General features: G+C 41.9%; 2 protein-coding genes across 3 annotated transcripts; both read right to left on the bottom strand.

Annotated features, from left to right (window-relative positions):
- Positions 1-4,889: 4,889 nt before the first annotated feature.
- Positions 4,890-5,480, bottom strand: LOC104582218 (vegetative cell wall protein gp1-like). The gene has a single exon (XM_010231606.1). It carries the CDS (start codon positions 5,478-5,480, stop codon positions 4,890-4,892), a length of 591 nt encoding a protein of 196 aa, XP_010229908.1.
- A 1,767-nt stretch (positions 5,481-7,247) lies between these two features.
- Positions 7,248-15,319, bottom strand: LOC100831519 (pyrophosphate-energized membrane proton pump 3). Of its 2 annotated transcripts, none has more exons than XM_003564078.4 (15): positions 15,101-15,319; positions 13,716-13,991; positions 13,369-13,572; positions 12,245-12,396; positions 12,019-12,166; positions 11,802-11,934; positions 10,694-10,866; positions 10,183-10,303; positions 9,708-9,895; positions 8,917-9,354; positions 8,496-8,660; positions 8,257-8,412; positions 8,068-8,179; positions 7,770-7,989; positions 7,248-7,640 (listed from the first exon to the last, which is right to left on the bottom strand). In XM_003564078.4, exons 2-15 carry the CDS (start codon positions 13,803-13,805, stop codon positions 7,541-7,543), a joined length of 2,400 nt encoding a protein of 799 aa, XP_003564126.1. In that variant the 5' UTR covers positions 13,806-13,991; positions 15,101-15,319; the 3' UTR covers positions 7,248-7,540. The 2 variants fall into 2 exon arrangements, with proteins under 2 accessions (XP_003564126.1, XP_014752126.1); XM_014896640.2 differs by having other exon boundaries at positions 7,323-7,640; positions 13,716-13,889.
- Between the last annotated feature and the right edge of the window lie 1,513 nt (positions 15,320-16,832).

Below are 16,832 nucleotides of genomic sequence, written 5' to 3'. Positions count from 1 at the left end.
CCCGACTGTTTTAGACCGTATAAAGATTTATTCAACTTTACACAGTACATGTTGCGTCTTGCATTAGCATTCGGAATTTGGATTCCATCTGGAACTTTCATGTATATATCCGAATCTAATGACCTATAAAGATATGCAGTCATGACGTCCATCAACTGCATACATAGACGATTTTGAACAGATAATGAGATTAAATATTGGAAAGTAATTCCACTCATAACCGGAGAGTATGTTTCATTAAAATCAATGCCGGGTCTCTGCGTAAACCCTTGTGCTACGAGCCTTGCTTTACATCTCACCACCTCATTGTTTTCGTTCCATTTCTGAACAAAAACCCATTTGAATCCCACTGGGAAAACATTTAGAGGTGTAGCTATTACTTCTGTAAATATCTTTCTTTTATTGAGCGAGGCTATTTCTGCTTGAATTGCATCCTTCCATTCGAGCTAGTCGGAGCATTTTTCACACTCAGCTATGGTCTTTGGATCATGATCATTTAGAAGGTTGTCTGCAATCTTAGTTGAGAAATATGTGTCGACGAATGTAGTCTTTCTATTATATGTTTCTTCAGTATCTAAATAATTTGTGAAATTTCGTTTACCTTTGGTGACTGTTCGCGATTTCCCGTTGTGGTTAAGTCTAGGTTTTCCGATATCCCAGCATCAGTAATTGAGTGCATTATTGAGCTGGGTTGTGGATGTTGGTTATCCACAGGGTGTATATTACCCAATTGATCTCGGTCAATCAAATGTTGACTCACATTTGTTGTTGTTGTTGAAGGAGGTCCAGAAGGTTTATCCTTCTGTTTTCTTTTCCGCGGCTCCTTCGTTTGTTCCTTTTGTTGCTTGCTGGAAGCTAGATCCTTTTTAGTTGTCGTACTTCTCCCCCTCTTCCTTTGAACGGTAGGTGCAGGAGGTTGAGTGGTTTTTATAGGTACCTCCACTCTTTCTGGTACGTTCTGTGCAGGATTATAGGATTTAGTTACACCTTTGTAATCAACAAATTCGTCTGGTAAATTGTCTCCAATATGTTGCAAATTTATAATTTTCTGAACTTGCTGTTCAGTTTCTTGAGTACGTGGATCAGAGACGGAAATGCCTTGGACATTCCAATTGATTTCCTGACATTCTTGTTTTTGGTACTTTAAATCTCCCCCTAATGCCGGGAAATGGTCCTCATTGAAAATACAATCAGCGTACCGGGCAGTGAATAGATCCCCTATGAGAGGTTCTAGGTACTTGATAATTGACCGTGATTTGTACCCCACATAGATCCCCAATTTTCTATGTGGTCCCATTGATGTACGTTGTGGTGGTGAGATCGGTACGTATGTAGCACAACCGAATTTTCGCAGATGGAAAATACTTGGTGGATTTCCATGTACTAATTGAAGAGGAGAAGTAGTGTGATATGCAGTTGGTCGCAATTGAATTAAATCAGCGGCATGTATAACTGCATGACCCCAACAAGTTGTTGGTAGATTACAATTCTGTAATAAAAGTTTTGCAATAAACTTAATTCTCTTAATAAAGGATTCAGCCAAACCATTTTGTGTGTGGATGTATGGGACTGAGTGCTGAACTTCGTTCCTAATGCCATGCAATAATCATTGAAGGCGCGTGAGGAGAATTCAGCAGCATTTGTTTTAATTCGATGCTCTGGATAATGAGCTTTTAATTTAATTATTTGGCTCATTATCTTTGCGAATGCATTGTTACGTGTGGAAAGTAGACACACATTAGACCATCTCGTAGATGCGTCAATTAATACCATGAAATATCTAAATGAACCAGACAATGGTTGAATAGGGCCACAAATGTCTCCTTGAATTCGTTCAAGGAACTGTATTGGTTCCGCTTGTATTTTAAGATAAGAAGGTCTTAAAATGAGCTTGTCTTGTGCACATGCTGTGCATACAAAATCCTGAGATTCTGGGAAGTTTTCTTTATTAGGACTTATGAACAACAGAATTATTATTAATTTTCCGTATCATCCCGATACCGGGGTGACCAAGGCGATCATGCCAAGTCTGGAATGTATTGACATTCTGAAAAATTATTTTATACGCAACATGGGCTATAGGTTTTATGTATGTATAGTACAATCCGGACGATAAAGAAGGAATTTTTTAAAGAATTTGTTTGCCATATCCGTTTCTTTTTGTAAATAGGAGAAATTCCTCATTGTTGTCATCGTGGGTTTCTATATGAATCCCATTTTGACGGATATCCCTATAACTTATTAGAGTACGAGTTGAATCAAGATACAATAAAGCGTCCTCGATTATTACTTGTGTACCCATAGGAAGTGTGATGATGGCTCGTCTAGAACCAACAATTAATGTATCGCGTCCAGCGATTGTCAAAATATTCCCTTGCGTTTTAGTAAGGGTTTGAAAATATTTTGTTTCCCTAAGTATAGTGTTTGTGGTGGCGCTATCCACAAGGCAAAGTTCTTCGTCCATTTTGGATTGACTCCCGTAGAGAACTATATATGGAAAAGGAAGAATTTTAACATCATTCTTAATAGATATATAGAATACATACAAATTTATTTATGTATTAAATTGATAATACAATCGTAATTTACAATACATATGTCAAATATGTTGGTATTAAAGTGCTGATACAATAATGTAAAATTACAATATAGATGACAACGATTATTATAATTTATTTACAATAATGCTTATGAACGTAAATATAGATAATATCTATTTCGGAGATAGGTGAACTATTCTAGGTCTCCAAACACATTATTTGAAGTGAATTCAATGATCATGTTCTCCGTGCTCATTGGATCCCCGGACGATCGGAGCGTCGGGTTCTTGCTTGGTTCTTCTTTGACAGCATGCGAACAACCGGCTTCCTTGGAATTGTCGGTTTGGAAATTGAAGTGTGATTCAAATCTTGGTCCTTGATGAGCAGGTCGCTTGCGTCCTACGGATTGTAGGTACAGACCTACCAAATGTCGAGGAGTACGGCATTTCTTTGTAATGTGCTTGTAGCATCCACATTTTTGACAAACTTTAGATTTGTCGTATTGTGGTTTGAAATTGCCTTTTCCCTTATCCTGTACACGTGGCTTGTTTTTCTTGTTGTTGCCATTTTGCTTGCCTTTGAAGTTGTTTGGTCGATTATTCGATCCATTGAACTTGTTGTTCTTCTGAAAATTAGCATGTACTTCAGGTAAAGGTGCAACGCCTACCGGACGCTGATAATAATTTCTCATTAGAAGTTCATCATGCTTTTCGGCCTGAAGTAAAACATGGATAAGATCAGAATATCTATTAAATTGGCGTGCATGATATTGTTGCTGAAGGATCCTATCGGCCGGAAGCATAGTGGATAAGGTCTTTTCGATCTTTTCCGCTTCAGAAGGTTCCTTATCGCAAAATTGCATCTTTGAACAAATTTTATGAACGGCATGATTGAACTCTCCTATAGATTTAAAATCTTGTAGGCGTAATTGGGTCCATTCATGTGTGGCTTCAGGCAAAATTATGGCTTTCTGCTGTTCATATCTAGTTTGAAGGGCAAGCCATAGGGTGTATGGATTTTCTTCCATGAGATACTCTAATTGAGATCAACATGGATGTGGTTCCTTATAATGTATAAGGCATTATATTTGTGCAGATCTGTGATGGGCTCTTGTCCCTCTATAGGAGGTTGTATGGCTGTTGAAAGTCCGCGTGACGCAAGGCTCCCTTTTACGTCCATTGCCCAAGTTGGATAGTTTCGACCGTCGAGGGCGAGTTCATCAAACTCTTTCCCGGTCATTTTGTCCTACACGGGATTGAAAAACCATTGATTTTGTCAACTACTAGTAGATAAAGTCAAAATATTGTGGTCATTGTTGTAAGTAAATTGCAATAAAATGCATGAAATTTAATCAATGTTAAACTCATATAGTGTAGACCTCTAAATAACACTTTGAAAATAATCACCAATTTATTGGTGTAGATCTCTCAGTTCTACGCGAAATAATTCGCTGCTTTCAATAAGGTGTATCTTCCCACGGAACATTCAACGCAATTATATCGTTTTGCCGTTATTGAAAGGCTGTAGCACCTTGTGTTATTTAATATTGGAAGAGCACGGTGAAGGTAGTCATTGTGCGTTTTTACACAATGTAGACCCCTCAGTGCTACGCGAAATAATTCGCTGCTTTCAATAAGGTGTATGTTCCCACGGAACATTCAACGCAATTATATCGTTTTACCGTTATTGAAAGTCTATAGTACATTGTGATTCGCATATATTAAATTGAGGTAATCACGTGATGATAATTTTGTTTATCATAAATGGAGATTTTTCTTGAATCAAGTCAATTTGGGGCATTTTTGGTGCCTTTTTGGGACTTAATTGTTGAAGCAAAACTCTCCAAAATGCAAGAAATAAAAAATCTCAATTGCAAAGTGTAAATATCACATGTAATAGGGGATGTATATCATACAAACACATTGAACACGACAATATTTACATTGACATTTACATAGGAATATGTCTTTAGTAGGAATATATCCTAAAAACCACTGGAATCTAAATAAACATAAGTGCAGGAATCTATAGGTATGTAAAATACAACTATTTAGATAGATACAAGGACCAAATCGCAAATAGCCGAAACTTCTGGACTTTTCTGCAAAATGGCCTAGACAGTGGAGAAGGGCGCGCGCGATTTTGGGCCTCGGGCATTCATGGGCCCAGGCCTTTCGGCCGGCCCGTTAAGGACAGGAGGGGCGGGCGTAACAGGGGTGGGGGCGTGGGCGGTTAGGGTTGAACCCATCACGCCGCCGCCGCCCGTCACGGCCCCTGCCGTCGCCCGTCCGCTGCCGTAGCCCGTCCGCCGCCGCTGCACGTCCGCCGCCGCTCCTCCTCCGCGCATGCTCATTTGGGGGATGGCCCCCCCTCAACGGAGGAGAGACCAAGGGCGGCCGGGTTCCACCCGCCGGCACCCGTCCCCGTGCAATGGGCGGCCATGGCGGCCGCGTACCGGCGGAGGATCCTCCGCGCTTCCTGGGGCACGGCTTCGAGCCCCCCGTCCTCGTCTCGTCTATCTTCAAGGTCGTCGCCGGCGGAGGTGTTGACGTCGACGCCCGGAGGAGTCGCCGGCGGAGTTGGAGACGGAAGTCGTGGTGCCGTGCCGTCGCGCGTAGGGCATGGTCCATGGCCATGGATAGGGCAGTAGAGGGGCGGTGGTGGAGGCGCAAGTGCGACCAGGAAATCAGCCTCCTCGCCAAGCATGGGCGGCGCCGGCCCCGACAACAACCACTCCATGGAGGGTGTGTACTCTGGGGAGGCCGGCGACGCGCGGTCTGGCAGCGTGAAGGATAGCGGTGCGATGGCCGGCAAGGTTGAGGCCGGGGGCGCGGCGGCCAGGGCTGTGGGGGCCGGGGACACGCCGGCCAGGGGCGCAGGGGCCGGGAGCACGACGGCCAGGGGCACAGTGCGCGGGCGGCGCACATGGGCACACCGCATGCTGGGGCGGTGCGGGCAGCGAGGCGCCCACTGACGGGGCAAGGCCCACCGCGGCGTGGGGCCAGATGGCGGCGAGGGGCACTCCGGTGGTTGCTTCCTTGATGGCCAGGGAACTCAAGAACGGTAAGAAAAACTAGGGGTAGATCTTGGATTGCCATGATCCTAACTTTTGTGTTTGTATAGCAAACGTGGCTGATAACGTGTTATGAAATGAAATGAGAATGAATCTCTGTGTTGATTCCATTGATTGATGATGATATTTATACAGGTTGAAGAGACACTAATACATGCATTGGTGTCCCAAATATTTGCCTTCGCGTCCCAAGTTTTTCAAAACTTGGAACACGAACGGTTACAAATAACTGTCTATTTAATTAACTAATAATTAAACTAATTTACCATATATTATTCTCAACGCGAGCGTCCGTGAACCACGACGTATCGGGAAAAGCGCGTCTTTCGCGCGCACGGCTGCGGTTGGGGCCGTGGGCGCGTCCGGTTCGCCGTGCATGCATGCCGGCATGCGCGCGCGACGGCTAGCTGACGGTTGCTCGCCGAACATCGCCACGTACATTGGCGAAAGAAAGCTGCTAGCTGAACAAAATCACGGGGCGCCAGCCGTGCGCACATGATGGCGCAGCTGTTATCGTTAATTGTCATATGTGAAGCCTGGATGAAGAACACACTGATTTGCAAGTAGTAGTACAACGTATTACTGGTCCGGTCGTTTACGAAAGGAGCGGGTCGGAGCCGTTCGTTCGGTGCGGCGATCGGTGATCGAGAAGTCAGCTTTCTTAACTCTGCACGATTACAGGTTATTGAGAGATATTGAAAAAACAGTATATTATCGTCTAATTTCTTCTTAAGTGTCGCAAGTTTGTCTAGATAGATGCATTTTAATAGATGTGTGTATATATCTACATAAAATTGCAACGCTTTATACTAGATGGAAGGAGTAATAAATTATCGAATAATAATATTTGAATTGCTTTAAAATTTTAGCGTTCTTTCAACAACAAAAAGTTCCTAGCAGATGAAATTGTACATACGCTCTCCCAACAAAGTAAAATAGTCCGTGTCTCTTTAAAAAAACTAACAACTCGCTCACACTCGACCCATCAAGCATCGATACATCTTAATTTAATTCTGGTGCTCTCCTTCAACAAAAATAGTGACGTCGTTTGTGGGGAACCCATGGTGCGCTTGAAGCCATGTCTCTGAAGAAACCCACATCGTGCAAGTCTTTGCTCGTAACGCAGCAAAATCCACAGTTAAATAAGAACAAAGCAAGGGCATCAAGGCTACACGGTGGAAGGAGAAGTCGAGGCCGGAGGGGACGATGATTCGCGACCCCCTTGCAGCAATTTTTCTGCCTATGCGTCAGCATGAGGAACTCGACGGCACCATCTGACCATAATTGGAGACGCCCAGACGTCCAGCCAAGCTTTGGAGCCACGACGTGCCGACGCTATGCTCCTAAGCAGTAAGCCCGTAACGCCACACCCGCGCCAAGTTCCAGCACCTCGCACAACCTGCCTTAGCTACACTTCTAAGCCATGATGCCGCTCCACAAAGTTTAAAGATAGCGTTGGACTATTATCGATTGTTTTGATCATCTGATCCATATTTGTTCTTATCACGACCATTGGTGCAAAATCAACAATCAAAAAAAAATAAAAATAAAAAATGACACGCCGTGTGAATGAGACAGACCACCACCCTACCCCCAAGGAGCCTTTATATGATTAGAGATATTTGCAGTAAAAGTAAAATGTAAATGGCAAGGATAGATAACTAAGAGATTGTGTGGACAAGACGGGCAATTTCAAGTCCTCTAATCTCTGTCACAATAGATTCTCCAATGTTTGTCCCCTTCGTCCAATAGCAACAGTGAAACACGGGCACCATCAAAATGGATAGCACTGATTCTCTTTCTCAATATGGTAAAATACTAAAAGCCCAATCATTACATCCCACTCAGGCACTCACGTAAATACCTCATCTACAATAGCCATAGACACGTCTCCGCAGGGTTAATAGCAAGCTTCATGTATGGTTAATCACAAAAATATTGGCGCCATGACTAATGTGATTGTGGCTAGCATCTTAATAAGAACATGAATTGAAGGCCCGGCCGTATCTTTAAACGGATCTCCAACCCTGCAGTATGACATGCTCATAAATATAGATCGCATGACCACTCAGAACATATTTATTTCGTGTTGAGCAATCCTAGAAACTAAGTTCAAGAAACCGAAAGCACAAGCAGCAGAGAAGCGAAAAACTTACGTATCACCAGTAATTGCAGCCTTGTGAGACTCACTGCCTTTACCACCAAGTGCACCAGTCTCAATGTACTTCTTAGCATTGTCCCAGGCACCACCAGAAGTGTTCAAGAAGAGTGCCATCAGGATACCAGTAACGGTCGCAAACATGAGCATAGAGGCGACAACTTTAGCTCCAAGAAGAGGCTGGCCAGTAGCATGTCCCAAAATCCGGAAGATAATGCCTGCAAACCATGTAAATTAATTTCGAAAATCACCAAAAATCAGAACAAGAAAACCACTATTCCCATCATAGAACTCACCAACAGCCATGGGTGACAAAATTGCTAAAGCCCCTGGCTTTATCATTTCTCTCAAGGATGCAGATGCCACAATTGCAACACAACGACCATAATCAGGCTTCTCTTTGTAGTCCTGTATGATATTATCTTCTTAGCATTTAGCTTTCCAAAACTAAAAGCTGGAGTACTTAATAACAGACAGGTACTCACCATAATGCCAGGCCTCTCAATAAACTGTCTCCTGACCTCAGTAACAACTTCCTGTGCAGTTCTGCCAACAGCTGAACAAGCCCATCCACTAAATAGAAATATAAGCATTGAGCCTAGTAAACCACCAACAAAAACCTCTGGAATTGCTATGTCAACCTGCATTGATAGTGTGACACCGTTCCACGTGTTATAAGCTCCTAATTTAGTATTCCAATGAATCTATGTAATAAAAAAAATACCTCTTTGAACGGTAATTGTGCAAAAGCAGCTACTTCATCCATATACGCACTGAACAGGAGAAAGGAAGCCAGTGCCGCTGACCCTATAGCAAACCCCTTTGTGGTAGCTTTCGTTGTGTTACCCACAGCATCTAGAATGTCTGTGATTTCCCTAACACTTTCAGGCTGCAGAATTTACTCAAGCAGTGTTACGATGATTGACAACATAAATAGTCAAGACCCATATGTAAGCATTAACGACTAAATGTAAAATTTATTTTAGAGCGCTATACAGGAATAAATTTAAGACTGCTTCGATCTGTACAGTTGAAATACATAAACAGTATTAGGCTATTAGCATTGATTGTTTGCTAGACCTGCAGCAAACATGAAATATTTGTTTGAAATTATATATGCACAAAGAAATATGTTAGTGTAATACCTGCTGGCTCATCTCCACAATACCACCAGCATTGTCAGCTATAGGACCAAACATGTCCATGGTGAGAACATATGCTGCTGTGCTTAGCATCCCCATTGTAGCTACAGCTGTCCCAAAAAGACCACCAGTTGGGTTACCAGACTCATCTACCAAGCCAGAGGTACGTCCCAACCAAAATGCTGATATAATGGCTACACTTATCACTAGAACTGGTAAGGCTGTTGATTCCATTCCCAAACTTACTCCAGCAATAATATTAGTTCCATGTCCTGTGGAACTTGAAAGAGCCAAAAGGCGGACAGGTTCGTGTTTATAATCTGTATAATACTTGGAAATCCAAACAAAAGCATATGCTGTGATGATGCCCACCAAGCCACACAAGGCGAAATTGAGCCATGCAGTAGGCGCTTGTTCAGTGTACAGGAGCCAACGAGTAGACTGGAAACATAGCACAGGTAAATTATCAAAAGACAACTTCAGGAAAAGAACAATATAATGCTCGAGTTACAACCATGACACCACAAACATAGCATGTGCTCTCTGTGGTGGGCAAATTGTTTTTATGTTCTACTGTTATATCTTCTTTTATTAGTTGAAATATTATTGTTTGGCATCCAATATACATTCATCATAATCACAAGAGCCTAGATGTTTCCCATTTTTAGAACTATAATGTTTTCTCCCTGAGAGCATTTAACCATGAACAATCATTTTAAGCGTAAACAGAACACATCCATAGAGATAAGAAAATAGTCAACCAAGAAAGCCATTCACCAAACAACAGAACTTACCACTCCAAAGGTAAGAACAGCAAGCAGTATAGTAATAGAATAGCCTTTCTGCATAATTGCCATGGGATCTTCAATAGGGGATATTAATCCAGAGTCACGTGTCCCCCTAATTGAGAGTATTCCAACCGATGACACCACCAGGTCAAAAGAATGGACAACAAGAGGAAACAGAATAAAGCCAGAGGGGTCTGCAACAGTAAGCAATGCTGATTATAATCAAGTGCAACTACAAGGAATGTTATGACCCACAAGAAAAGGTGATTCTCAATTTTATTCAAATAAACCAACTCCGAGGCACATAATATCATTAAGACGTCAATTTCATAACATGAATTATATTAAAGGAAATTTAATATATCATCTATATTAGCGACTATCTGTGCCCAGTGTTCCTATTGTCCAATGGTGAGAAATAAAAACCATTTCACTCGACATTCCAATCAGAAATCCAGCATGAAAAGCAGAAGAGGCTTGCCTTCGATTTTGCAGCGTTGCGCCATTGTGGCACCAAGTATCATTGCACTGATAATTTCTGCTGCTATGCTCTCAAAAAGATCAGCACCTCGGGCAGCACAATCTCCAACATTATCACCAACCTGAGTACCTATTTTTGTTAAATTCATATATAGTAGCAACTAGAGATGAAATATAGGCTAACAGCTATCATCAGGTAATTAGTTGTCGGGAAAACCAGATTTTTTTTTTATTCCAAAGCGGGCTACAAATATTTAATCATTGAAAATGTATATGCTGAACTTTAAAATTTTAAAAGCCTTTGCCAGTAATGCTAGTCCATCCATACTATGTTTGGGTTTCAAGATGAATGCAAGTTGGGTTAAGGTCACATTATACCTGGGAAAACTTATCAACCTCATAAAAACTGAATATCATGCCTTTATATCTAGGTATATTCAATGAATATCAGCCATTTTCATTTAAAACCATGAAGAAAATGCATTCAAAAACTGTATCAATAACACCATTACCAAGTCAGCAATGACAGCAGGATTACGAGGATCATCTTCCGGTATTCCCTGCTCAACTTTTCCAACAAGATCAGCTCCGACATCAGCAGCTTTGGTGTATATCCCACCACCCAACTGAGCAAAAAGTGCAACAAACGACGCACCAAATCCGTAACCCACAAGGAGAAGAGGCACTACACAAAACCATATGAAATTAGCAACAGTAGTGATGTTGCTTTTTGTGTCAAAGAAAAAGTGATGTCGCTTTCGCATTAAAAAAATACTTTCACAGGTTTGCAACTGCAAGCATATCACCAGTTGATCAATTACTGTAATAAATCTGTATTGTACAGCACTCTCTTAGCCAGGTCCTAAGTTTCAACTCATGTCCATTTAGGACCTACACATACTTCCTTTTTTGGAGGGAGCACTTACCTTTTCTTGACTGGCTTATTTTATCCACTCAAACTTTCAGTATTGGCCCTGTTGTGGTACTTCCCAATAAATCAGTATTCCCAACTTTTTATTCGATGTTTTAGACTGTGGTCCATTTATAGAAATTTCACCATCAATATGTTCAAAACTTATGATATAGATTGGCCATGTGACGACTAAATAACTAGATTATCCTCTCAAACTTCCAATGTTAGTCTCATTGTGGTACTTCCAACAAAGAATTACTTCATTTTTTCTTTGATGTTTTAGAATGTGTGTGGTCCAACATTTATATATTTGTCCATCATATGCTTGAAAGTTAAAACCATATAGATAGGCCATGAGAAGACTTAAGAACTAGAGTTATTATTGATAAAAGTTTTTGTGGTACTGTTATATTCCCATTTACTTATAACAAGTTGTAAAAGTAATGATCAAATTCACATCTTGCAGAGTGTAAAAGGTAAACATGAAATAAAAATGATATGCGGCCCATTTTAACAATCTTTGAAGCAAAATATTTTTAGCGTCTCAAAGTTGCGCCACTAGAACTGTGAGTTATCAACTTACCATCAATTCACCAGTTTAACAAGAAAAAATGGTGCGTAGACTAATTTAACGATCTTTGACCTTGTACACTAGACTATATAGCTCTACGCAGGTTTTGAAATATCATGTTTGAAAGAAAACTTACAGTCTGTAACCTTCATTGAACCAGGTGAATCTACTTCAAGCCAAACATAAAATGTTGCATAGAGTAATGCCACACCAAATACAGCCATGCCAACAACTACAATTGCTGAGAAACCACCTGCACGGACAGCAATCTGTTCCGACAAATTAGGCATGATTTCAATCTATCTAGACGGAAAACATATGAAAGATAATACATCCAGGATGCAAAACAAAACCTGCAATGCTTCCCTCGCAGACCGCCGAGCAGCACTTGAAACTCTAACATTTGCACGTACGGAGACCCACATCCCAACAAATCCAGCTAGTCCAGAGCACAAAGCTCCAAGAAGGAAGGCAATAACTGTAATATATGCAGATGTTGTCCTGTGTAGTGATGAGATTAATGAGACAACAATAAATGGATACAACTAAGGTTTAAGAATACTGGTATGAAATAATCACCTTCCTAGGCCTGATGCCTCCTGCTGTGGGGTGGTAGTGCGAAAGAGATAGATGCAAAGGATGACAAGTGCCAGGATGCCAGCCATTTTAGAAATTGCTCCATATTGTGTCCTAAAAAATCCTTCAGCACCATCTCTTATGGCATCAGATATCTGACAGTAGAAAAAATAGGACAGATCAAGAACTTGATAACATTATATGTTGAACTAAAAACAAGGTAGATGCATGAATACAATATTGGAAACAAGGACTTCCAAAAGGGGCAACATGGATGTAGGCTAGAAATGATACTCCAATATTGGTCTAAATGCAAATATTTAAAGAGCTGAAATTTACTTATTACCAACATCAGTAGTCATAGTAATAGTATAAAATCATACACTTGATGCATCAAGCATGACAAAATGTCAATAAAGTAGAAAATAAAGCCAATGCGCAACGAGCCGATATTTTCTACAGTGCACTTATCACATTATATAATATTGCAGATAGTTTGTTTTTGAAGTCTTCATGAGCTAATCCATAATATACTCTCCTGAAAGGATCAGCTAGATGGTGTGATGCATGTGCAGCTAATCCATAATCCACAAAGGCTATGTTCTTAATTTGCATTGAACTGTGCAGCTTCCACATGGTCATGCATGTGCATCAAAAGAGCATTCTGCGACCCAGTCCAACACATACAAATAGCATTTCCACTGTTAGTCCTACCAACAATCCACCATCTCTTATCAAATATCAACATGACACCTAAAACCAAACAAGTAAATCTTAAGCCTAAAGCTGCAAGATAAAACGGGCCAGTTTTAGTCTCCTAGGTTGGTATGGTTAACTGCATAAAAATGAGATGTATAGAAAAGGCGTTATACGGCATTTTGCAGACATGTGAAACGCAAGTTACAGGAAAAAGAACAATGTTTTGCAGCGAAATGTAGAAAATGAAGTCAATGGTATATCCACCATGAGCTTACGAGATGTGTAGAAAAGGCGTTATACAGCATTTTTTTCAGACAAGTGAAAGGCAAGTTATAGGAACATGGAAGAACAATATGTTGCAGTGGACATATAGAAAAATGAAGATAATGGTATATCCACCACGAGCTGAACGCAAACATTTTTAATACCTCGGACATTTCTGGGGGTCCTTCATCCTTGGCAAGAACCCACTTGGTGAGGTAGAGAGAGAAGAATAAACTGAGAGTACATATACAGAACACGAAGACTATAATTGGCGATGTACTTGCTCCTAAAAAGAAGACACCACTGACGACCAAAAGAAGAAGAACAATCAGGGCACGGGGATTTATCTTCATCAACAATCGGAAGACCTGCAGCAGAAGAATAGCAAATAAATTGCGAATAACGCTGTAAATAAAATCTGACCAATTGAAAAGCACAGATGTTTTGGCATTTCAAGAAATAAATTATTCATCAAAGTTTGCAAATTAAAAAACGTGCATATAGGCCATACCAGTGGTATAGATGATTTACTCCGTACAGTGGAAAAAGTTCTTGGTCTCTCCTGATATGGTCTTCCATTTTCCATGTCACTTTCCATCATGATGGAATAAGAGTTTGCCCTCCTTGTTACCAGAAAAGGAGCGAACTCCCCACCTTGGGGTAGGTCGCCCCCCGATCCTTGGTGCTGAATTTTGGAAGGTCTAAATCAAACAACTTTCACAAGCAGCAAGTCCAAAAGGTCAAGCGCATCCAGTTCCTTGGTGCTGAACCTTTTTCCCTCACAATTCTACGAAATGATATAGACCATCAATTTACAAATAGAAGTAGCCAATGCAATATGGAAGCACTTAAAAAATGAGCCGCCATATGTATATAATCATTGCCTGGTTTTGTTCCTACGTTAGGACATGCACTCCAGTTATGATGTGAAAATCAAAATACAGAATACAGGGGTGACATTGTATGTGGACAATTAAAAAAAATCAATGGACACACCATAAGAGTATTTTCAGCTGACAGCATGTGTTTTGGGAAAATTGATATGCTATACGTAAATCATAGAATAATTACACAGAGAGAAACAGAGTATGAATTTACTACTATATTAGAGCAATGTGACCTTCCAAACATAGCAAAGAGGAAATGATGAATGATGGTCAAACACTGAGGGTTTTATAACAAATAAAGCAAAAGCACTCGTCGTTGTTCAATGTGAAGCTTTGAATACTAAGAATAAAATACCTCAGCATTTACATGTTTGTTGCACAGTTGGGTCATCACATTTTATTTCATTTTGATCCGCATGTAACAAGCGGTAAATTTTGCTTTACATGGAAACACTGCCAATGTGAGGTAATAACAGATAGGGGCCATTGGCCAGTAACCATGACCACAACTCCACAAGTACTTCACAAGTTCACATGTTCATCCCCAGGAAACTAGTAACCATGAACAGCTAGTAAACATGAGGGGTAACAATGAATCAACCATCTACATCAAGTGTGCAACCCCAAAAACTAGTAACCATGAACAGCTAGTAGTATTATCACACTGTTAGAACATGAACGCCAGTTACGATGTGCAGAGGACGGCGAAGACGAGACTCGAGAGCTCAGATCTGACAAGGGAGGGTGCTAGAGGGACGGGGCGGCACGGGCCTAACAGGCTGCAACACGGGGGCCTGCCGTCGCCGTCGGACGGCTGGCTGTCGGCGGCGGCAGCGGCGAGGAAGCGGGAGGCTGCGCGCTACCCGGAGGCGGGGGAAATCACAACCCCACGATTTCCAACGCTGCAATGGAGTACCCCGTATTCTCTCGGAACGCTAGCCGTTTTCCAACGCAATCAACCGAATCAAGCAACTACCTAATCAGATCTATGGTGCTCTAGCGTTCGTACCTCAGTTTCTCTTGGGGAAAATCAGCCGGGTTGAAGGGTTGAGGAGGAGCAGCGGTCGGCAGCAGGTCCCCTCGCGGCCGCCGTCTTCCAGCCGCCACCAGGGAGAGAGATCGAGGGAGAGGCAGATACGAACAGAGAGGGAGGGGGCTGACTGGGGAGGAATGTGAGAGCGAACAGAAAGAGGAGGTGAGGTTTTTTTTGAGTTCGGGGTGGCTCGTCACCTCGTCAGGGCATTTTCTTTTCTTTCTTTTAAGAAATTGACTCGCAGTTTCCAACAAAACATTCTCCTCCATTCCATATCAGGCTATCTACGTGGGACGTCGGCTTTTTCTTACCACCTAGGATAATTGCTGACGTGGAGAAGAGATGAATGAAGAGAGGAATTATGGCATGTACAATGATTGATAAGGCTGTCTTATCTTAGGCATTCCACGTCAATTAGAAAAAGTAACAAAACATGTTGTACAATGAATTATCTCTTAATGTTATATCTTAGAATTAATACTTAGATGAATAAAATTAACCAAATAAATGCTAAGAAAAAGTGAAATCTAGTACAATGATGAATTTGCCTTATCTTTGCATTATCATTTTTGTGAAGAGATTATCTCTTACTCAATAGAAGGCTTGTGCCTTTTTTCTTCATTTCTCTCTCTTTCATGTCATATTTTATCCTATGTGGCATCGCTAAGAAAAAGTCTGACGTCACCCCATTATACACCATTTCTCTCTCTTTCATGTCAGATTTTAGCCCTTAGCCTTCTCTTAGTTAAGAGATGATCTCTTCTCTGCACCGAAGATTCTAAGGCCCTCATTTTCCGCAGGAAAATTACCAGGAGCCCTTGGACGCGCCAAAAGCTCACAAAACCACAAGTTTTGTGTAACAAGACCATCTAGGTCTATCTTCCTCCTCGAGGAAGACTACCTAGCCGGTGGCTCCCCCAACGCAACGCCTCGAAGGTCACTCCCGAAAGTACGAGTATCTCACAAGGCAGCCCACCTAGGCCCGGTTTCCTCGTGAAACCTACCTAGCCGGTGGCTCGCCCTGAGGAGAGTTACGCTCCAGGTATCGGAAGAAGAATCTCAGCACGCCATCAACGTTGAAGTTGACCCGGAAGCATTCTCAATGCCACCGGCTCAAGGGGGCTACTGTTGTAATACAATAAAATCCTTACATTGGCCGGGCCGTAATTCCTACGTGGCGACGACGAAGTCAACCAATTCCAAAGACCGGTCAAATCGCCAACAAGACGTAGCCATGCCAACTAGGCGCCGGTCAAAGGAGTCAACGGGTCAAGCCTCCCATACCATGGTCAAAGGAGAAGATGAGTTAGAGTAGGGGCCAATAAAGGTGTAGGGATGAGTTTACCACTTTGCCCTCACTTTCCACCTCCCTCAAGGGTAGCAATTGTCTTTTGTCATGGACCCCTAAGCTATAAATACCCCACCTCCAATGGGGGCATGTATCATTCACTCTCCATTGGAATAAGATCAAAGGGGAGAGGGCTAGAGCAACCTAAGGAGCCTGCTCTCGAGTGCTTGGGTCGAGCCTAGCCTCGACTCGACCTCGAGGACGCGGCTTAGGAATCCTAGTTTCGAGGTTCCGGGCCGTCCAGTACGACCTCGAATCGAAGTAGAGTCTTGAGGGTATCTCAACCTCGCTACTTGGGAAGACAAGTTCGGCCCAAGTCCGAAGCGGCCCCTACAAATCTCTCGCCATAGGTGATTTGGG

The sequence above is a fragment of the Brachypodium distachyon genome, chromosome 1, assembly GCF_000005505.3.
Source record: "Brachypodium distachyon strain Bd21 chromosome 1, Brachypodium_distachyon_v3.0, whole genome shotgun sequence".
Lineage (NCBI taxonomy): Eukaryota > Viridiplantae > Streptophyta > Magnoliopsida > Poales > Poaceae > Brachypodium > Brachypodium distachyon.
The sequence above is the reverse complement of the archived record's forward strand: the minus strand, read 5'-3'. Positions and strand labels throughout refer to the sequence as shown.